Source organism: Heliconius melpomene, chromosome 3 (assembly GCF_056956725.1).
Source record: "Heliconius melpomene rosina isolate 202511_hmr_F chromosome 3, ASM5695672v1, whole genome shotgun sequence".
Lineage (NCBI taxonomy): Eukaryota > Metazoa > Arthropoda > Insecta > Lepidoptera > Nymphalidae > Heliconius > Heliconius melpomene.
In genome coordinates, this window is record NC_140391.1 from 4,578,422 (window position 1) to 4,597,345 (window position 18,924).

General features: G+C 36.1%; 1 protein-coding gene across 1 annotated transcript; it reads left to right on the top strand.

The window, feature by feature from the left end:
• The first annotated feature begins 13,118 nt into the window (after positions 1–13,118).
• LOC146539905 (uncharacterized) lies at positions 13,119–18,677 on the top strand. Its single transcript, XM_085207946.1, has one exon. The coding sequence runs from the start codon at positions 13,119–13,121 to the stop codon at positions 18,675–18,677; it is 5,559 nt and encodes a 1,852-aa protein (XP_085064072.1).
• The last annotated feature ends 247 nt before the right edge of the window (positions 18,678–18,924 follow it).

The window sequence follows — 18,924 nt, forward strand, 5'->3', positions numbered from 1 at the left end:
TGGGGAACGGAGTGTCTGAACACTAGATTCCCTTGTGTGCGGGATATAACGTGGTTTGGTATATGATTTAATATACCACTTGCCATCCATATACACCACATGTACTTTTAATACATTAGACTAGTAGAAAAAAATAACAGTCTAAGAAAAAAATCTGAAACTGCTAATAATTTTTCCACTTGACATTTTTATTAAATACCCCACTGTTTCATTGCAACACTTAATAATCTCCCATACAGTGCTTCCAACTGTAGAACTACATTTCTTAACATTATACATGCAGAGAGTTGGAATTAAACCGAACGGCGCCGTCTACAACCGCTATCAGTGATTTATGTGTTCCATTCTTAGAAGCCATCGCAGCGCAGTGGAAGAGTTTCGTAACTTTAGGCGTGATGGTTGTGGATTCGATTTTTGTATTTTATAATACTACTTTTACATCAGATTAAATTCTAATGTTAGATGTCCATATCTTTAATTTTTATGTTTCTATGATAACTGCATATGAAATTAAACAACTTCTTTGAAGGCAAAATTTCATTAAATAAATCAGCTTCACGTCGTATCCCGCACACAACAGGGTAGGCAGAGGGAACCTTGTGTGAAGACACTCCGTTCCCCACTTTCCAATGTATTCTGGAGGCATGGCGGCGGAACTCAAAGGCGCGCTTTGCCTCGACACCAGACCTCATTATATCAGATGTTCCATATCTTTATGTCAATAAAAAAAAATATAACACTGATTAATACCAAAATCATTATAATACAAAAATCATTTTTTTTTAATACTATTTTTACATTAGCCTAAATAATTTTTCCTAAAAATCTTTAATTTATAGACGAACTTCCTTACAATTTATCATAGTATTAATAAATAGAGAAATGTCTTATTATTAAAAAAATATTGAAGGTGCACATCGTGCTGGCCCTAGTAAAACGGTTGGAAGTCGCAGATTGCATGGAAAATAACTAGAGGAAAATTGAAGCTGCAAAGTTTTTCATCTAGAAAATACCTTAAGTTGTCTGTTTTACGAACTGGAAATAAAAAATCTTCTTAAGAATTTTATTACGACTAATATTTTAAAAGCAATATAAGTGCTTATATAAAGTTCTAGGTTTGTACTAACTTTAAAATTTTGAAGCGCTTTACACAAAATAAATATTTACTATTGCTAGTCTTACTAGTTCCTTACTTTATTAATAAAACTAACTTAACTGACTAACTTAAATTTATTTTTTTATATTATAGCCAAAGGATAATAATATTAAAACAAAATATATATTTTTTTAAAAAAGCATTCTATGTCCATATAAAAATATGTCTACAAAGTTGCATCGTAAACGGTTGAGTAGTTTTGGCGTGAAAATTTAACAAGCAAATTCAAATTTATAATATTAATATGTTTGTATGTAATAGAAATCATAATATTTCATAATATTATAGATGCTAATTGCTAATTTTAATTACAATTAAATTGTAATCACAGAATTTGGCACCAACATTGATTTTTGATTCTTTAATTAATACGGTTTAAAGTTTTATTACATTTTAGGAATTGTAGATATTTTATCAGATTTTATTTCTAATATACGTTCTCTAAATATTAAATTTATATAAAAATAAAATTCATACATTTTTTTATTTCAAGTGCCATGTAGAGCTTTACAAATATATAAAGTGCGGGGGCCGCTCTCGCTGTTTCCACTACACATTGCAAAAATTGGTGAAATATAGCTTCTAAAATATTACTTTTATACCAAATTCGACCTTATAGAATACAAAAACTTACAAATATAAATACGACCTTACTAAAAAGCAACACAGTTCTTTTTTCTATCCAATAACAATTTTATTTCATACTGTTTTATAACAACTGTGAACTTTTCAACAGTTTACAAGTAGGGCTACTTCGTTATTCCAATACATCCGCATGATAATTTAACAACTAAATTTACACTATATTTTTAAAAAAGAAGAGATATTTTTAAAAACCATATCTCAATATGGAATATTTAAATTTAATATAAAATTATATATTTCAAAAATCCAAAATTATATAGCTTATATCTGGGGGTACGACAATGTCCTCGCAAAGTCGAGCGTAAAGCAAAGCACTGCCGTACAACTATCCTTTTCTAGAACCTCTGAATAGATTTAGATATTTTAAATTATCGTCTTCTAAAAAGCTATAAGAACACTCCAGAACCACATAAGTTCAAACTGAAAATTAAATGAATCTTAAATTACATTTTTTTTTAATATCTATTAAGATTATTTAATTGCTAAAACAAAATAATAAGAAGATAATTAACTCTAATAAGTTCTGGTAGAAAGTAACATAACCAACAAGTAAGGAAAAATAATAGAAAAGTTTTATATAGACAAAATATTTTCAATAAACCTTAAGTAGTCTATATATTTTTTTACCTATATAAACATATACTCTGTTTTAAAGCTCAGAAACTGTACTTAATTATAATTATCTTTATTATTATAATTAAAACATACATTTTGTTGAAATTACTTCAAAGAGAAACTCTAAGCACTTCATAACTACGCTCATAGTTTGTGTAAAATATATAAAAGCTAATATAAATTGACGTATGAGGATATATTAAGATACACGAACTTTATTTTATTTTTAGTTTACCATCACTTCTGTAGTGAAACGTATCCTTTTTTGTCTTAATAATATATCTAATTTTCTTATAATATATATTAATTACATTACTGTTTATATATACACGTAATACTTATTATAAGAAAATATTATTTCTATATTTACATTATATTTATATATTTCACTTAAAACTAACATCACAAGCGAATGTTTATATAATTTTATACTATACTAGCGACCCCCTTGCGGCTTCGCCCGCTTTTACTACTGGATTATTCATATAATGTATGTTTGCAAAGCACTTAAGATAATGTGAAAATTAATTAAACCCTAATGCAACCCGCATTTTCGTAGTTTCAATAAGGATTTTCCAATTGTTTTACACAGCAAGGATTTTTTAGTAGGTACCGTAATTTTAAATCTGTGCTACTAATCTTTTCAAGTACTTATATCAAGTACATTAAAATATTTTTAAATGACTATTTTTAGATAGTTAAATGACTATTTTTAAACGGAAGAAATTATAAACAAAAGCCTACCTACTAATAACTACTACAAAAAATATGAAACCAAATATATCGCGCTGAAATAATACATTCAACTCCAATTATCCAATACGTGCAAACGCATCTAAATCTTCATTGCTATGCCTCTATAGCGGGCGGGTTTTTTTTTCGAGCTTGTGGTTAATGCTGAAGAGAGTATTCTGCCCCTGATGAAAAGCAAGCACTACGTGGCTGCCTATGAGGAAAATTAAATAGAATGCATTGGCCGGGAATCGAACCCGGGCCCGCGTGGCAGGCGAGCATTCTACCACTGAACCACCGATGACTGCTCATGACGCGCTTGTATAAGCAAAACGTCGCGGGGCGCGTTTCGCAGCAAGGATGTTTTGATATTGTAACATCTTCTAAAGTACTTATTAAAATAAAAAAAAACAGTAAAAGACAGTTTTGATCTACATTAAATGGCCAACGTAACTAATATACTTATTTATATGCTGAGAGTAAGGGATAAGTAAAACTTGAGTCGGCACAGCTGATGTGTCAACGGCGGGATGTGTCAACAATTAAATGCATTTTTCTCTAATACTATTCGCAATTTCGAAATAGTGTAAAAAGCAAATTTTATCTTCGTTTAACGTAGAAAATTAATAAAGTATTTTAAAGGATAAGGATTAATACCATTATGGAAAAATATCCCTCACAATAAAAAATATATTGAAATTACTATTTTTAGACAGAAATATGATCACTACACGTTATTCTTAAAAGATAAAAATATGCTCTCGCGGACTTTTTTGTAGATCTTATTAAGAGGAACAATACTCCAGTACATTATTTTCACGTAGTACTTACCATTAAAGCAGCGCATGCGCGAAAGTGTCTCAACGGGTAGGACTTTAGACACATTTATCGTATTTATGTTAATTTACATAAGAATGTACAAATAATAAACTATATATAAACCTTCTACAAAAAACACTCTACTTAATGGTGAAGACCGCATCAAAATCCGTTGGGTGGTTTAGAAGAAGAAGAGTTAGAAACAACAGACAGACACGAAAAGCGACTTTGTTTTATAAGATATAGGATAGGATTCAGAAACTCCCACATTACACAATTATTTTACTTAAACATTTAAAATAAGGCGGAGGGAATAAACTGTTAAGGCACTTCGTTTCCCACTTTCCGCCGAATTCTAGAGGCATTGCATGTTGAGTGGCGATACTCAACGCCGCGTTTCGCCGCGACAGAGCGAAGAAATGAACATTATAAATTTAAATAAATATTTCATATCCTCGAGAGGAGATCGATCTCACGATCAGGGCTGTTTACAGGGGGCACAGAAGGTCTCTGTGCCCCTGGGCCACAACTGACCTCAATAAATTAAAAATATAAATTAAATCTAACACAAAACGAGATCCAACAATATTGAAATACACGAACTTTACAAATTAGGCTAATTCGTAACTAAAAGTGTAGGTGCTAATTACTTTGAAATACTAGAGATGGTGCAATGCAGTCGGAGTCGCGGTGTTTTCACGCTCTTTCATTAAGTGCAAAAGGAAAAGTCATAGGAGAGCTACATTCCCTTTTGAACTGCTCTCAAAGATTTCGGGCTCTAATTCACGTTTCGAGCCAACTCGTGTGTGTAAATAGTGCAGATAAAAGTGCTGGGTGATTATGAGAATGTCTCGTGGGGGGCAGTTTATTTTAGTTTTGTATTTTTAATAAGGAGAGTAAATGTTTTTAACATTATATTTATTTTTTGTCTGATTTTTGGTCGTCGGAATTAAATTTTGGTCGGAATTAGTTTATTTTTTAATATTATTTATTGCTTCATGTTGTATTCCAAAAATGACAGGTAAGGCGGAGAGAATCTAGCGTGAAGAAATTTTATTCCCCATTGAGATTTAAGACTGTGTTCCCCACTTCACCGAATTAATAAGGCATCAGTTGTTGAGGGGCAGAAATTAAAAGCCACGATTCACTCTGTTACCAAAGCGAGGAATTGAAAATATTAATTAATTTTCTCCGAGTAGATATCAAATCCCCAACCGTCGTGTATACAGTCACACTCTTGCACCACTGCGCCACTACGACCACAATCTTTGTTCTTAAAAGGAATATAAATAAAAATATAAATTATAATCACTGATTCACAATTTCCAACTGAACGTTATGATTATAACTTCCATTCCTACTCGTATGAAATTCCCCCAAAAGGATTTAAGTTTCCCAAATGAACAGAGAACGTCTGTAAGCAGAAAATATTGAAAAACGTGATTTGGCCGTGATGTTTATAATATGCGTTCAAGTATGTATCAACACTATATAAAAAAATATTGAGAAAAAAATCCAAAAAAATATTTTCACAAATAAGACACTTTACAAATAGCTTCACTTTCCGGACACTTCGAGCGTATATATGAGCAGGGGGTTACAATCTTCATAAATCTCAAGAAGGTCGGTGTTTTATCTTTGTCCCTTTGCTTTGGGTTTAGGCAAATACAAACCACCACAAATAGGCCATAACCCATGGATATATACATATATGTATAAACAAATTGACTTAGTTACGAAAGAAATTTACAACGCAGATATTTATGAACTACGAGGCCAGTCATGGCGTAGAGGAACAAGCGTGTGACTGTAAACGTTGTGGGTTCGATTCCCACTCGAGGAAATTAAATACTTAATATTGTAATTCCTTCGCTCTGGTGTGGAGGCAAAGTGCGGCGTAGAGTTCCACCACTCTACACGCAACGCCTCCAGAGTTCAGTGGAAAATAGAAAATGGAAGTGGCTCCCAGGTTCCCCCTGACTACCCTGCTATTTACGGGACACAGCCTGAAGTTAAATAAATGTATTGCAATCAGTGTTGCAGTACGAAATATTAATAACTACGAAACGTACGAAACATACATGTTTACTTAACAAACATTTTAACTACTAGTACTAAAAGTTCTAAACTACTCATTTAGCTTTAATATATATTTTTATTTAGATTTAATATTTTTATTTCCTTACAACATATTTTAGAAAACGATTTTTTAATCCATATTTTCAATTAACCATTGAATTCAAGCCTTTGGCCCTTATCAATTTAAATTGAAAGGAAAAATTAATGAAAAATTATGTTCGAAGACTTTTTATATTGAGTGAAATTATGTAATTTTTATATTTTTCCCTCTAAAGAAATTGAAAAACCATTGAAGCTCGAAATGCGGTATTTAAGGGCAAGCCTGCAAATGAAAGCGATTCATTCCACGAATTAGGAAATGAAAAAATCTTTATGAGAAGTGAAAAAAATCTTCTCTTGTCTGTTTTAACATTTTTTTCTTCAAGTTTTTAGAAAAATGTTTTTCTATGCTATGATTTAATCTATCGTTCGTTTTTTACTACTTTTACAGGTCCTTTGTTTCAATAAAAGTATGTTTAAAAGTTTATATAGGTACTATTATTTTGTAAGCGTTCATTATAAAATAATTCGCAAAAAATCAAGTGTATATTTTTGGAGCAGGGTGGGCACAGGGGAAAACGAAAACACTCTTTTCATTTCGACACTTCCGTTCCCACTTTCCACCGAATTCTGGAGGTATTATGTGTTAACTTGTGGAACTAAACAAGGCAATCTATATATAAGGCATTAAAAATGTAAATAGAAAATTTTTCAAATGTAATTTCTATATGTAGTTTAATCCATACTCCCATAGTCTTGTTATACCGATCGTGTCTAATCCACATATGTAAAGTGGTTCTAACGCACCACACCAAAGTTTGCTCCGGCTTGTTTAAGACAAATTGTACCGTTAAGTTTTACTATCTAACAAGCGGTGTTTATATACTGAAATAGGTGAACGTGATAGAACAACAAATTAGTACAGTATTTGTATTTTATATATAGTGTAATTACACTATATATAAACCGCCAATCAAGAGAATCTTGTGCATAGACACTCCGTCCCCCATTTTTATTACAAAAATTTTAAAAATTATTATAACTTACAATATTTCTTTGCTCAAATCCTTTCCATTTGCCGTGATAAAAATATATTTTACTAAAGCTTCTTCCAGCCTGAATGTGTTCCTGGCGAGTCACTAACGTCAAGAATAATGATCGGATTTCAAGAACTTTGTAATAACACCCTTCGCTGAGATTTATTGCTCTGTAGAAAAATTTTATAATTTCACTCGGAAACTCAAGGTAGGTTTGAGCAAGTTTTCTGGTTGATGTTTATCTTGCTAATTTACATTACATTTTTGTTTTTTCTATAATGATTTTGTACACAAATTTAAGTATAATAAATATATTTTAATAATATTTTTAATAAATTTAATAAAAAATATAGTTATTTATTTTGTTAAAAATTAAAGTGTAATTTAATTTTTATATCATTCAATCAACATCAAAGCTTTTTCCTCAAACTTTAAATTCAGATTTAATAATTGTTCTAGGAACTATATAATTTCTTACAAGTTTCAAGAGTTCGTAGATACTCATTTTAAGTGCAATGTCGTCGAGATACTTTTAACGAACTTATAATAGAGCTTCATGAATTTTCACATAAAAGAGAATATTTTAGAGAAGTTTTTATTTTATAGGAACTGAAGAATCTTTTTAATAGGTGTTTAACAAGCTTTATTAATTTCTTATATTGTAAGTTAATTTCTTATATTGTTACTCCAAGTTTTCGCCTCCAAAAAGTTAATAAATCTTTTATGGGTGTATTATAGATTTACCACTTCCAAAATTTAAAATATCTGTAAAAAAAATTCTAACAAGTAAAGCTTATTACACTGTTCAAGAATATTTAGATGATAAACATGTATGGAATTAATGTCTATTGAATGTAATGCAGGATAGCTGCCAGCAAATGTAATAGTAAAATATACCATTGATTTTGAAAAGAGCAACTGTTGAGTTTCTTGCCGGCTCTTCTCAGCAGAACTGCCTTCCGAACTGGTGGTAGCTTTTTGTTTATATGTTTATTCGACGATTCAAAAGTGCTTATAATAAGTTTATTTGAATGAAGAATATTTTGAATTTGAATTTGAATTTGTAAGACGTCTACGAGTATAGTAGGTACCTATCTCGCGTCTTTTAAATAAGAAAATAGGTAAATATTATATCGAATTAGTTTTAATGTACAGATATCACATTCATCATAATAATTCAACGAGTATATAAATAAATGAAATCTTCAATATTAATATTACTGAAATTCAACCATGCGTGCTATACAAATAGCGGCAACGGTCTAATGGGAAATACAGAATACGTCGCATTTTATTGGATTCACGATATGCAGCTTAGTGTTAAATAATAACGTAATATTATTCGTGCTTGTAAATCAAACTGTGTTTGTATTTTGTATGTGACTTTTACATGTAAATCGAATGCCACTAGGAGTAACTGACACAACTTAGCAGCCATTTTGAACCACAGAAGTGTCTCATTTCGATGTAAAAGCCGTACAGCATTGTTTGTGGAGGTACAGCATTGTTTGTCCTCCCTCTCGAGGAATAAAAATATTTAATATTTTCATTTCCTTGCTCTCGTAACTGGTGTTGAATTCTGTCACTCAATACACAATAACGCAAGAATTCAGAAAAGTAGGAAAATGGGAACGGAGTGTTTTAACACTAGGTTACGGTTTACGTCATATTGTAGGGTAGCAGCAAGTTCATGTGCTTCAGAAAATGAATATTTTCTGGCTTCATGACTTCATGCAGAAACCAACTAGCCTCTTATGTCGGCATTCACATGCATCACATCATATTATAACTGATTTAACTAATCCAATATATCTATCATACAATATGCAAAATTTCTATATGAATATTATATTTCCACACCATAAATACTATAAAGAATCGTATAGAATTAGAATATAATTGCGTGTATTCTAATATATTATGTATATTAGAATACACGCAATTCACATGCCAGAGTGCTATACGGTGAAACCACTATTTGCAGAATATGCTGTACTGACCTTATCTAACATTTTAATATTTAATTACAGACTGTACTGTAAACCACATTATTCAAATCGTAAATATATAATATTCAACGACCGCATCTGTTAATATTAAATTTGCATTGCATTCGCCTGGTTATTAAACAGTTGAGTGAACTCTACAAATATATAATGTTAGAAAGGTAATTCGAGATAGAATTTGAGTTTTTGTTTGATATTCTGGATTTATTCTCTCTCTCTGTCAAGAAAACACGGCGTTAAATTTCACAACTGAGACAACAGAATGTCTCAACGCTTTATTCTCTTTTTTCCCACTTTCATAGATTCTCTATTGTGGGCTGTGGTAACCTGGGAATCAAGACACTTACATTCTCCACTTTCCATCAAATTCTTAAAGCATTCAGTAGCGGAATTCACCAGGCTTTATCTCGTTACCAGAGCGAAGAAACAAAAATATTAAATATTTTAGTACCTTGAGTGGGAATTGAATCCATAACCGTCGTATTTACAATCTCATGCATTTATTATATATATTTTACAATACGAGTACATACATAATGATTGAATCATAAAGTCGTACCTAGATGATAGTTGATTGACAATGATGTGGTTAATCTAATTGGAATATGAGCAGTATAGTTCTACTGTGTGTCTATGGGTGTATTTAATTTGCCAAACAAGGCAAAAATAATATTAATAGATAACTTCTAAATACACAGGACAAAAGCTAATGAAGCTAAAGCTAATAAAATTGATGGATTTCCAATAGTAATTTGAAATATATAAGTATTAATCATAAAATCATTATCAATCATCTTTATTCTTTTACTGCGGAGATGTGAATTCTACAATTGAATTACAATTGTACATTATTATTAAACCATTTCAAAGTTCTGAAATGTTAATATATTGTATTAATTAATTTGAAACAAATTATAGGTATTTGTAAATAAATATTTGAATTGAATCGAGGCAATTCATGGTGCAGGGGCACAAGCGGGCGACTGCTATCGCAACAGGTCGTGGGTTCGAGTCCTACTCAAAGAAATGAAATATTTTACATTTTCATTTCTTCGCTTAACTTAACGAAGCAAAGCGTGGTGTTAAGTGCCGCCATTCATTACGCAATGTCTCAAGAATTAGGAAGAAAGTGGTAACGGGGGTGTTAATGTGGAATGTCTGAACACTAGGTTCCCTATGCTTACTCTGTTGTGTACGGGATGCTAAAAAAAAATAATAGAATACGATAGGCAACTAATATTTTATGTTTCAAATCAAACCTTTGTTACAAAAATATCAAATATTTTTAGCCTAACAATTATTTTAAATATCAAAAGATATTGATTCATCAAAACAAAGGAATAATATTTACAAACTCCATAGACAAAGTTTTAAGTTAATTATGAAATTGAATCTTACTTCATACAAACGACGAGTAACTGAATTTTCTAATCCATTCTAACTTTGTACTGGGTCAGCTCTTGATTGTTCAAAATGTTCGCGATGAAAATTATTTCCATGATTTATTAAAATTTATTATTATATCAAACAATAAGAAGAAACATTGTTGAATATTTAAGATTTATTTAAATATTTATACTATGTTTATTTCATTTTATTCTTTTCTTAAGCTTTTTATATATAGATAGATAGATAGGCAAACTAATACAGATGATAGAGGAGGTTATTTCCAACTATTATAAGGAAGATACTCAAGAAAATATTATTTCCGAGACATTAGACATTGAAAAGAAATATCTAAATACTATTTAAATGGAATTGAAAATAATAGTTTTTGTGTTTTTCCATCGATGTTATTTATTGTATTTTTAGGTATGTGTCATTTATTTATTTAGGTACCATAAAACCACCTGAATGCTTAAGTTTTTTTTATTTATTGAGTGACAAAATTTGAAAACAAAAATAAATTCAGAAGCTATATTGTTCGCGACAACCGACGCGCATCATCGGCTGTGAACTCGTCACAACATGTTAGAGACTGTTTAGTTTGGCAAAAAGTGACGTCATACCACTCTCGTAATTTTGAATGTTATTATTAGTGTCTTTTCTAAATTAATAGTGTTTTTTCCTTTGTAAATAAGTAATTACATTAAATAATAAATATAAATAGATTTGGGTTCCGTTTTAGATAATAATTTTCGACTTTATATCTTATTTGTATAGTTGTACTATGATTTGCCGCATTAATCGCTTTTTATATAATAGTAACTTCCGTATAGTAAATTTTATTATTAATTATTGTTTGTCATAGTTTTCTGTAACAAAATAACAGATTTGTATATTCCTAATGTGTGTAATTAATTTTAGAGAGAATTTTCATTGTAAAAACTCATGTAAAATTCGTCATCGTAACAGCATTTTTCGTAATTTAATAATAGATAATACTTAAATAGTATAATGTTTTATACATAGATAGATAGATATTTTTATGTTCTTTTAATATGTATAAATTGTAAAAACATCCGATTTTTAGTTATTAAAATATAAATGTAAATGTGTGATAATCATAGTAAAAATATTGTTGTAAATAAAGATAAAACGGCTCGGTGGCTCGCGGCTCTCGTTACCGTTTAGCTCCGCGCAACGGAGGTGCGCGTCGGGCGAGACAGAGTCAGTCGGCAATCAACGGTGAGCACAACAGGAAGAAGATAGAATCGGAACAAGACACGAATAGAGCCGACAGTCACCGACCGTTATACAGTGATCAACATCTTGTTTCAATATCCTGTTTCAGTATCTTGTTTCAATGTATAGCAAGAACGTCTCACAAGAAGGACTCCCAAGAACGTCTCACAAGAACGTCTCACAAGAACGTCTCACAAGAACGTCTCACAAGAAGGACTCACAAGAACGTCTCACAAGAACGACTCACAAGAACGTCTCACAAGAAGGACTCCCAAGAACGTCTCACAAGAACGTCTCACAAGAACGTCTCACAAGAACGTCTCACAAGAACGACTCACAAGAACGTCTCACAAGAACGACTCACAAGAACGTCTTGGGGTCTCAGCATACTCCGTGTTCCCATGATCTGGAACCTATAGTGTGCAGGGCGTCAGCGGCTCATTCACTTGAGTTCCGCCCGTCCGGTACAACGTGCTGGTCCTTCGAGCTGGATCTGGGGACTCCTCACCGAAGCTGAAGCATCATCCGTCATCGTGCAAGTTATCGCAGTGCTCCGTCGCGCAAGTGCTCCGTCGCGCAGTACTCTATCGCGCAGTGTTTTCCGTCGCGCTCGCAAACGCATTCGCCGTCGCGTTTCGCATCCGTATCGACTGTCGCGCTCGCAACTGCGCTGACGTCACATATCCCGTCACGTCGTGAGTGTTTTGTGCATCCGCCTTCGTGAGTCTTCGTAAGTGCTCCATCGCGTAGTGCTCTCCGTCGCGCCGTGCTCCATCGCGCAGTATATTCCGTATTGACTGTCGCGCTCGCAACTGTGCTGAAGTCGCCTTACTCGCCTGTAGTCTTCGTGAGTGTTCGTGCATCAGCCTCTGACATCCGCCTTCGAGTGTTATCGTGAGTCTTCGTGAGTGTTCGTGCATCAGCCTCTGACATCCGCCTTCGAGTGTTATCGTGAGTGTTCGAGAACCTTCGTGCATCCGCCTTCGAGTATTATCGTACTACATCGCGCAGTGCTCTCCGTCGCGCAGTGTTCTCCGTCACATAGCGCTCTCCGCTGCGCTCTCCGCCGCCTCCGTTGGCGTCCGCATTGACTGTCGTGCTCGCTACTGCGCTGACATCTATCGCGCCGTAAGTCACGTCGTGAGTGTTCGTGCATCCGCCTTCGAGTATTATCGTAAGTCTTCGTGAGTGTTCGTGCATCATCCTCCGACATCCGCCTTCGTGTGTCGTCGTTCGTCTCCGAGAATCTTCGTGCTTCCGCCTTCGAGTGTCGTCGTTCGTCTCCGAGAATCTTCGTGCATCCGCCTTCGAGTATTATCGTTTCGTCTTGGTGAGTTTTACCAATTATCGTAGGTTTTTACTAAGATGCCTATCACAAGATCAAGAGGTCGATCCGAGGGATTGAGATATGAAGCCGACCCTTCATCTAGTCACACAGAGGTGACACACCCGCCTACGAATACACAAGAGGATTCCGAAATAGAAAAGAACTTAATAGTACCAAGTGACGAAAAGGAAGACTCAAGAATTATTTCAATTAACAAGGAGGAACAATTTGAAGGCACACAAATAAAGTCGACAACTTCGAAACGTGCAAACTCGAAGAAGTCTACGAAATCCAGACGTAGAGCAAGAAATGCTCGTGAAGAAATACTTCGCATCAAGCTTGAACTCGCGCAAATAGCTCTGGAAGATGCTGAATCAGATAGTTCAGAATCCCAGGAAGATAATATATCGAAAACCGACTACGTTAGCTCCTGGATTGAAGATAATGCACAAATCGTACAAAAATCACTTACACCATGTGCAGATGTTCCGAGGCAACCACATCCAGTGCCGTCATGCTATAGAATGCCTCAACATCCGAATATCGGCAACAATTCCGAAAATCAACAAGCAATACAGAGAGATTCAACAAAGGAAATAGAGGAGCTAAAAAAGGAAATAGAAAATTTGAAGAAAAGATGCGAAAAAGCCGAAACCGCTCCTACATCGTTGTGTATGAAAACAGAGGTACCTAAACCTACAATGTTACCTCCATCATCGTCATACAATTTTCCCGTCGCGTCCAAAGTCATCATGGATCTTCCTACATATAGTGGAGTGTTAAATGAATGGCTATCATACAGGGCCATATATGAAAACACTAAGGGATACTTCAATGAAGTTGAAAATACAGCCAGAATTCGAAGAAGCCTAACTGGAAAAGCATTGGAAGTCGTCGACACACAACTCATAGCTCATTCAAAACCGGATGCCATCATAGAAGAGCTTGAAATGAATTTCGGTCGTCCAGATGCAATCGCATATAGTGAATATGACAAGCTTCGATCTCTACCTCGTTGTGCTGACAATCCAAAGGAGATACATGCATTCGCCAGTAAGGTAAGAAGCAGTGTCAATCTGTTTCGCGCCCTCGATTTACACAACTTTATCACTGCGCCAGATATAACGAGGGCCCTTCGTGAAAAGCTACCATCGTCGTTATGTACCAGGTGGTACGAGGAACAAGCATCTATATTCAAACCAGACCTGACGCACTTCAGCGAGTTTCTCACCAAACAAGCAGCATGTCGCACACCTTATTCAACAGAGATCCCGCACTCAGAGCCTACTCGTCGTGTGATACATAGAACGCACAATACTACCGAAGAAAGGAAAACTAATAGATTTCATGGAATGGTGAAAAGTACGTGCAAAATTTGTAACAAAGAAGGTCATCACAGTATTAGCTGCAAGAAATTTCAAGATGCCAACTCAGATAAAAGATGGGAACTCGCCAAAGAACACCGACTGTGCTTCAGATGCCTGCGGTTCCGACAATCAGGACATTCCTGTAAACCACAGAAGTGCAATATTAAGGGATGCATCGGTACTCATCATCGATTACTACACTATGATAAAAAGGAGAAATCAGAAATTCGAAATCAACAAGAAGAAAAGGAAACCGTGGCCAACGCATGGGTACCGTCAAAGGCGCATGCTTATCTTAAAATCATACCAGTCAGAGTTCATGGACCGGCGGGAGAAACCTCCGCATACGCTCTATTAGACGACGGATCAACTGTATCTCTCATAGATGAAGCTTTGGCAAAGGAAGTCGGTGCTGAGGGACGGCTGGATCCTTTAAAGATGGAAGCAATCGGGGATATAGTTATTGAAACGCCGGGATCAAGGCGTGTTACCGTGACACTTGCTAATTCACAGAAAAAGAAGATTAGCTTTACAGCTCGTACCGTTCCGCATCTTAATCTTTCCCCGCAAACAATTCGTGAAGAAGACTTAGCTGCCTGCGATCATCTAATAGATTTGAAGAACCAGCTCACCTACGACTCAGCCACGCCTAAAATTCTAATTGGTCAAGACAATTGGAATTTACTACTCGCCGAAGATGTCCGTATAGGACCGAAGAACCAACCAATCGCTTCACTCACGTCGCTCGGGTGGGTGCTACATGGTGCGCACAATAGGACATTGGGTCAGAAAATCCATTTCGTCAATCAAGTTACTGCTATTGAAGATAGAATGGATGAACAACTGAGAGATTACTTTGCCTTGGAATCTCTTATCATTAATCCGCGTCGGCCAGACTCTGATCCAGAAATAAAGGCTGAAAACATTTTGAAGAAACACACACACCGTTTACAAGATGGGCATGTTGAAACCACACTTTTATGGAAATCAGAGAACAGCATCATGGTTAATAATTATGAGTCGGCGCTGAAGAGGCTCATATCAATAGAGAGAAAAATTGATCGTGATCCTGAACTGAAAAGGAGATACACCGAACAAATGGAATCACTCGTCCAGAAGGGCTACGCTGAGGTGGCACCTAAAAGTATCTCTCCAGGCAGAACATGGTACCTGCCACACTTCGACGTGCAAAACCCGGCTAAACCAGAGAAGCTTCGCATTGTTCACGACGCCGCTGCTAAAACCAAAGGTATGTCACTAAACGATTTCCTCTTGACTGGACCAGACCTTCTTCAATCGCTTCCTGGAGTCATGATGAGATTTCGCCGTCATGCTTTCGCTGTATCAGCCGACATAGCCGAAATGTTTATGCAAGTCAAAGTAAGACCTCAAGATAGGGATGCCCTTCGCTACCTGTGGAGAGGACACCGGCGGGAGGGAACTCCTGAAGAATATCGCATGACGTCGCTTATATTTGGAGCTGCGAGTTCACCATGCACCGCGATATTCGCTAAAGATTGGAACGCAAAAAGGTACATCGACACGCATCCAGAAGCAGTGGAAGCTATCATCCACAACCACTATATGGATGACTACCTAGACAGTTTCCGAAGTATAGAAGAAGCTATAGAAACTTCCAAAAAGGTCCAACATATCCACGGAGAAGCTTGTTTCAAACTCTGCAAGTGGGTTTCAAATATCCCGAAAATAATAAATGAACTTGAAAAACAATCAAATATGACAGAAACTATTAACCTGGGTACCAAAGAAGAAAAGATTTTGGGTTTAATGTGGAGACCGTCAACCGATGAATTACGATTCAATTTAAAACTAGCAAGATTACCGCCCAGTTTATTAAAGAAAACAGCTCCTACGAAGAGAGAAGCTCTGAAGATAGTTATGTCACTCTATGACCCACTTGGTTTCGCTTCACCCGTTACTATTCGTGCTAAACAAATTCTTCAAGAATCTTGGCGAAGAATTATAGATTGGGATCAACATCTGGATGAAGATCTTTCCAAGCAGTGGGCAGAATGGATGCTACACCTTCAGAAATTGAAAAATGTGAGCTTACCTCGATGCTACTCTGGTTATAGTGATGCCACATCTGTACAACTACATATATTCAGCGACGCCAGTGAAACAGCCTACGCAGCAGCTGCCTACTGGAGGGTGGTTGCTCCGGATGGAAAAGTCCAAGTCAACATGATCATGGCTAAAGCGAAAGTAGCCCCGCTCAAGGTTATGTCAATTCCTCGTTTAGAACTACAAGCAGCCGTCATGGGAGTTCGCATAGCAGAAGCTGTCATAAAAGAACATCGTATTGCGCCGGAATGCAAAATCTTTTGGACAGACAGTAAGACAGTTCTGACGTGGATAAGAAATGGAGCCAGGTCTTATAAGCCATTTGTCGCACATAGACTAGCAGCCATTGAAGAATATACCAAAGTTGAAGAATGGCGTTGGGTACCTTCTAAGCTCAATGTCGCCGATATAGCCACCAGAGAAGTACCATCTGATTTTGGAGCTGATCATGAATGGTATCACGGGCCTGCCTTCTTGAAAGAAAATCCGAGTACCTGGCCTATCGAAAAACCGGTCGTGTCAAATAATACTGGTGAAGAACATACTTTTACCGTTAAAGAACTCCAGCTGAAGACAAAATTACGTGAAGCAATTCCTGATCCACAACGCTTCTCAAAATGGGAGCGACTACTTCGTGCCACAGCTAGAGTCTTGCAATTTTTAGATATTTGCAGAAATAAAAAAGAGAAGATCTTTTATAAGCGAACACGTAGAAATATGGAATCAGATCCTACGTGGAACAAACGAAGAGAAACATTGCAAAAGAAATCTACTACTCTACATAGCAAGAAATCTATGGATTCCAACAATTTTCTGATATTGGATTCGAAGTACATTACAAAAGCAGAAAATCTTCTCATCCGAACATCTCAAGAAGAATCTTTCAATGAAGATATCACAGACTTAAGATACAACAGGACTATTGCCAAACAAAGTCGCCTTCATTCATTACCCGTAGAACTCCGAGATGACATTGTCGTTCTTCGCAGCCGTATAGCCGCCGCCGAGGGAATAAAAGACGAAACAAAGAAACCACAAGTCTTAGATGGAGATAACTACATCACACAGTTATATATTGATTGGACCCACCGTTGTCTTCACCACAGCAGCACCGAAATAATAGTAAATGAAGTACGTCAACATTTTTGGGTAATTCGTCTTCGTCCCACCGTGAAAAGGATAGTTCATCAGTGCCTCAAGTGTCGTATTCGCAAGGCACAACCCCCACAGCCTTCTACGGGTGATCATCCTAAATCCCGTCTCGCTCATCATCGAAGACCATTTACATACACCGGCTTAGATTATTTTGGCCCTCTCACAGTAGTCGTCGGCAGACAACACGTGAAACGTTACGTCGCACTCTTCACGTGTCTTACCACTAGAGCAGTTCACCTGGAAATCGCCGCCATCCTAAGCGCAGACTCTGCCATACTTGCATTGCGAAGATTCGCTGCACGTCGAGGATGTCCTTCCGAAATTTACTCAGATAATGGTACAAACATGCATGGAGCAGACAAAGAACTTCGAGAAGCATTCAAAGAAGAAGCCAGTCGTCGAGGCATCGCATGGCGTTTCATAACACCATCTGCACCATTCATGGGAGGCGCATGGGAACGTCTTGTTCGCTGCGTGAAAACAGCTCTATACACTATTCTTCGTGAGAGATACCCCCGAGAAGAAATTTTGGCTACATTACTCTGCGAAGTAGAATATACTGTGAATAGTCGTCCCCTCACACATGTTTCTGTAAACAATGACGACGAAGAATCTATAACACCCAATCACTTTTTACTTGGGGGTTCAGCTCGTCTACCTGTACCTGGCACATTTAGTGAGGACGACATCGATAGCAAAAAGCAGTGGAGACGCTCACAGATATTAGCGGACATGTTTTGGAGACGCTGGGTTCGCGAATATCTCCCTGAACTTCAACACCGGCGGGAGCCTCATGGTCGAGGCCCTACTTATGAAATAGGTGACCCGGTACTTATAGCCGACTCACAACTTCCAAGAAATACGTGGCCAAGAGGACGCATAGAAAAAGTATATCCAGGTGCAGATGGACAAGTGCGAATAGTTGAAGTACGCACTAAGGGTGGTCTTCTGAAAAGGCCAACCAAAAAACTCGTTCCGCTTCCAAAGTAAGAAGACGTCGTCGCTCACCGCGGGAAAGATGCAGCATCACATCGAGACCTGATTCTGCACGGCGGGAGAAATGTTCGCGACAACCGACGCGCATCATCGGCTGTGAACTCGTCACAACATGTTAGAGACTGTTTAGTTTGGCAAAAAGTGACGTCATACCACTCTCGTAATTTTGAATGTTATTATTAGTGTCTTTTCTAAATTAATAGTGTTTTTTCCTTTGTAAATAAGTAATTACATTAAATAA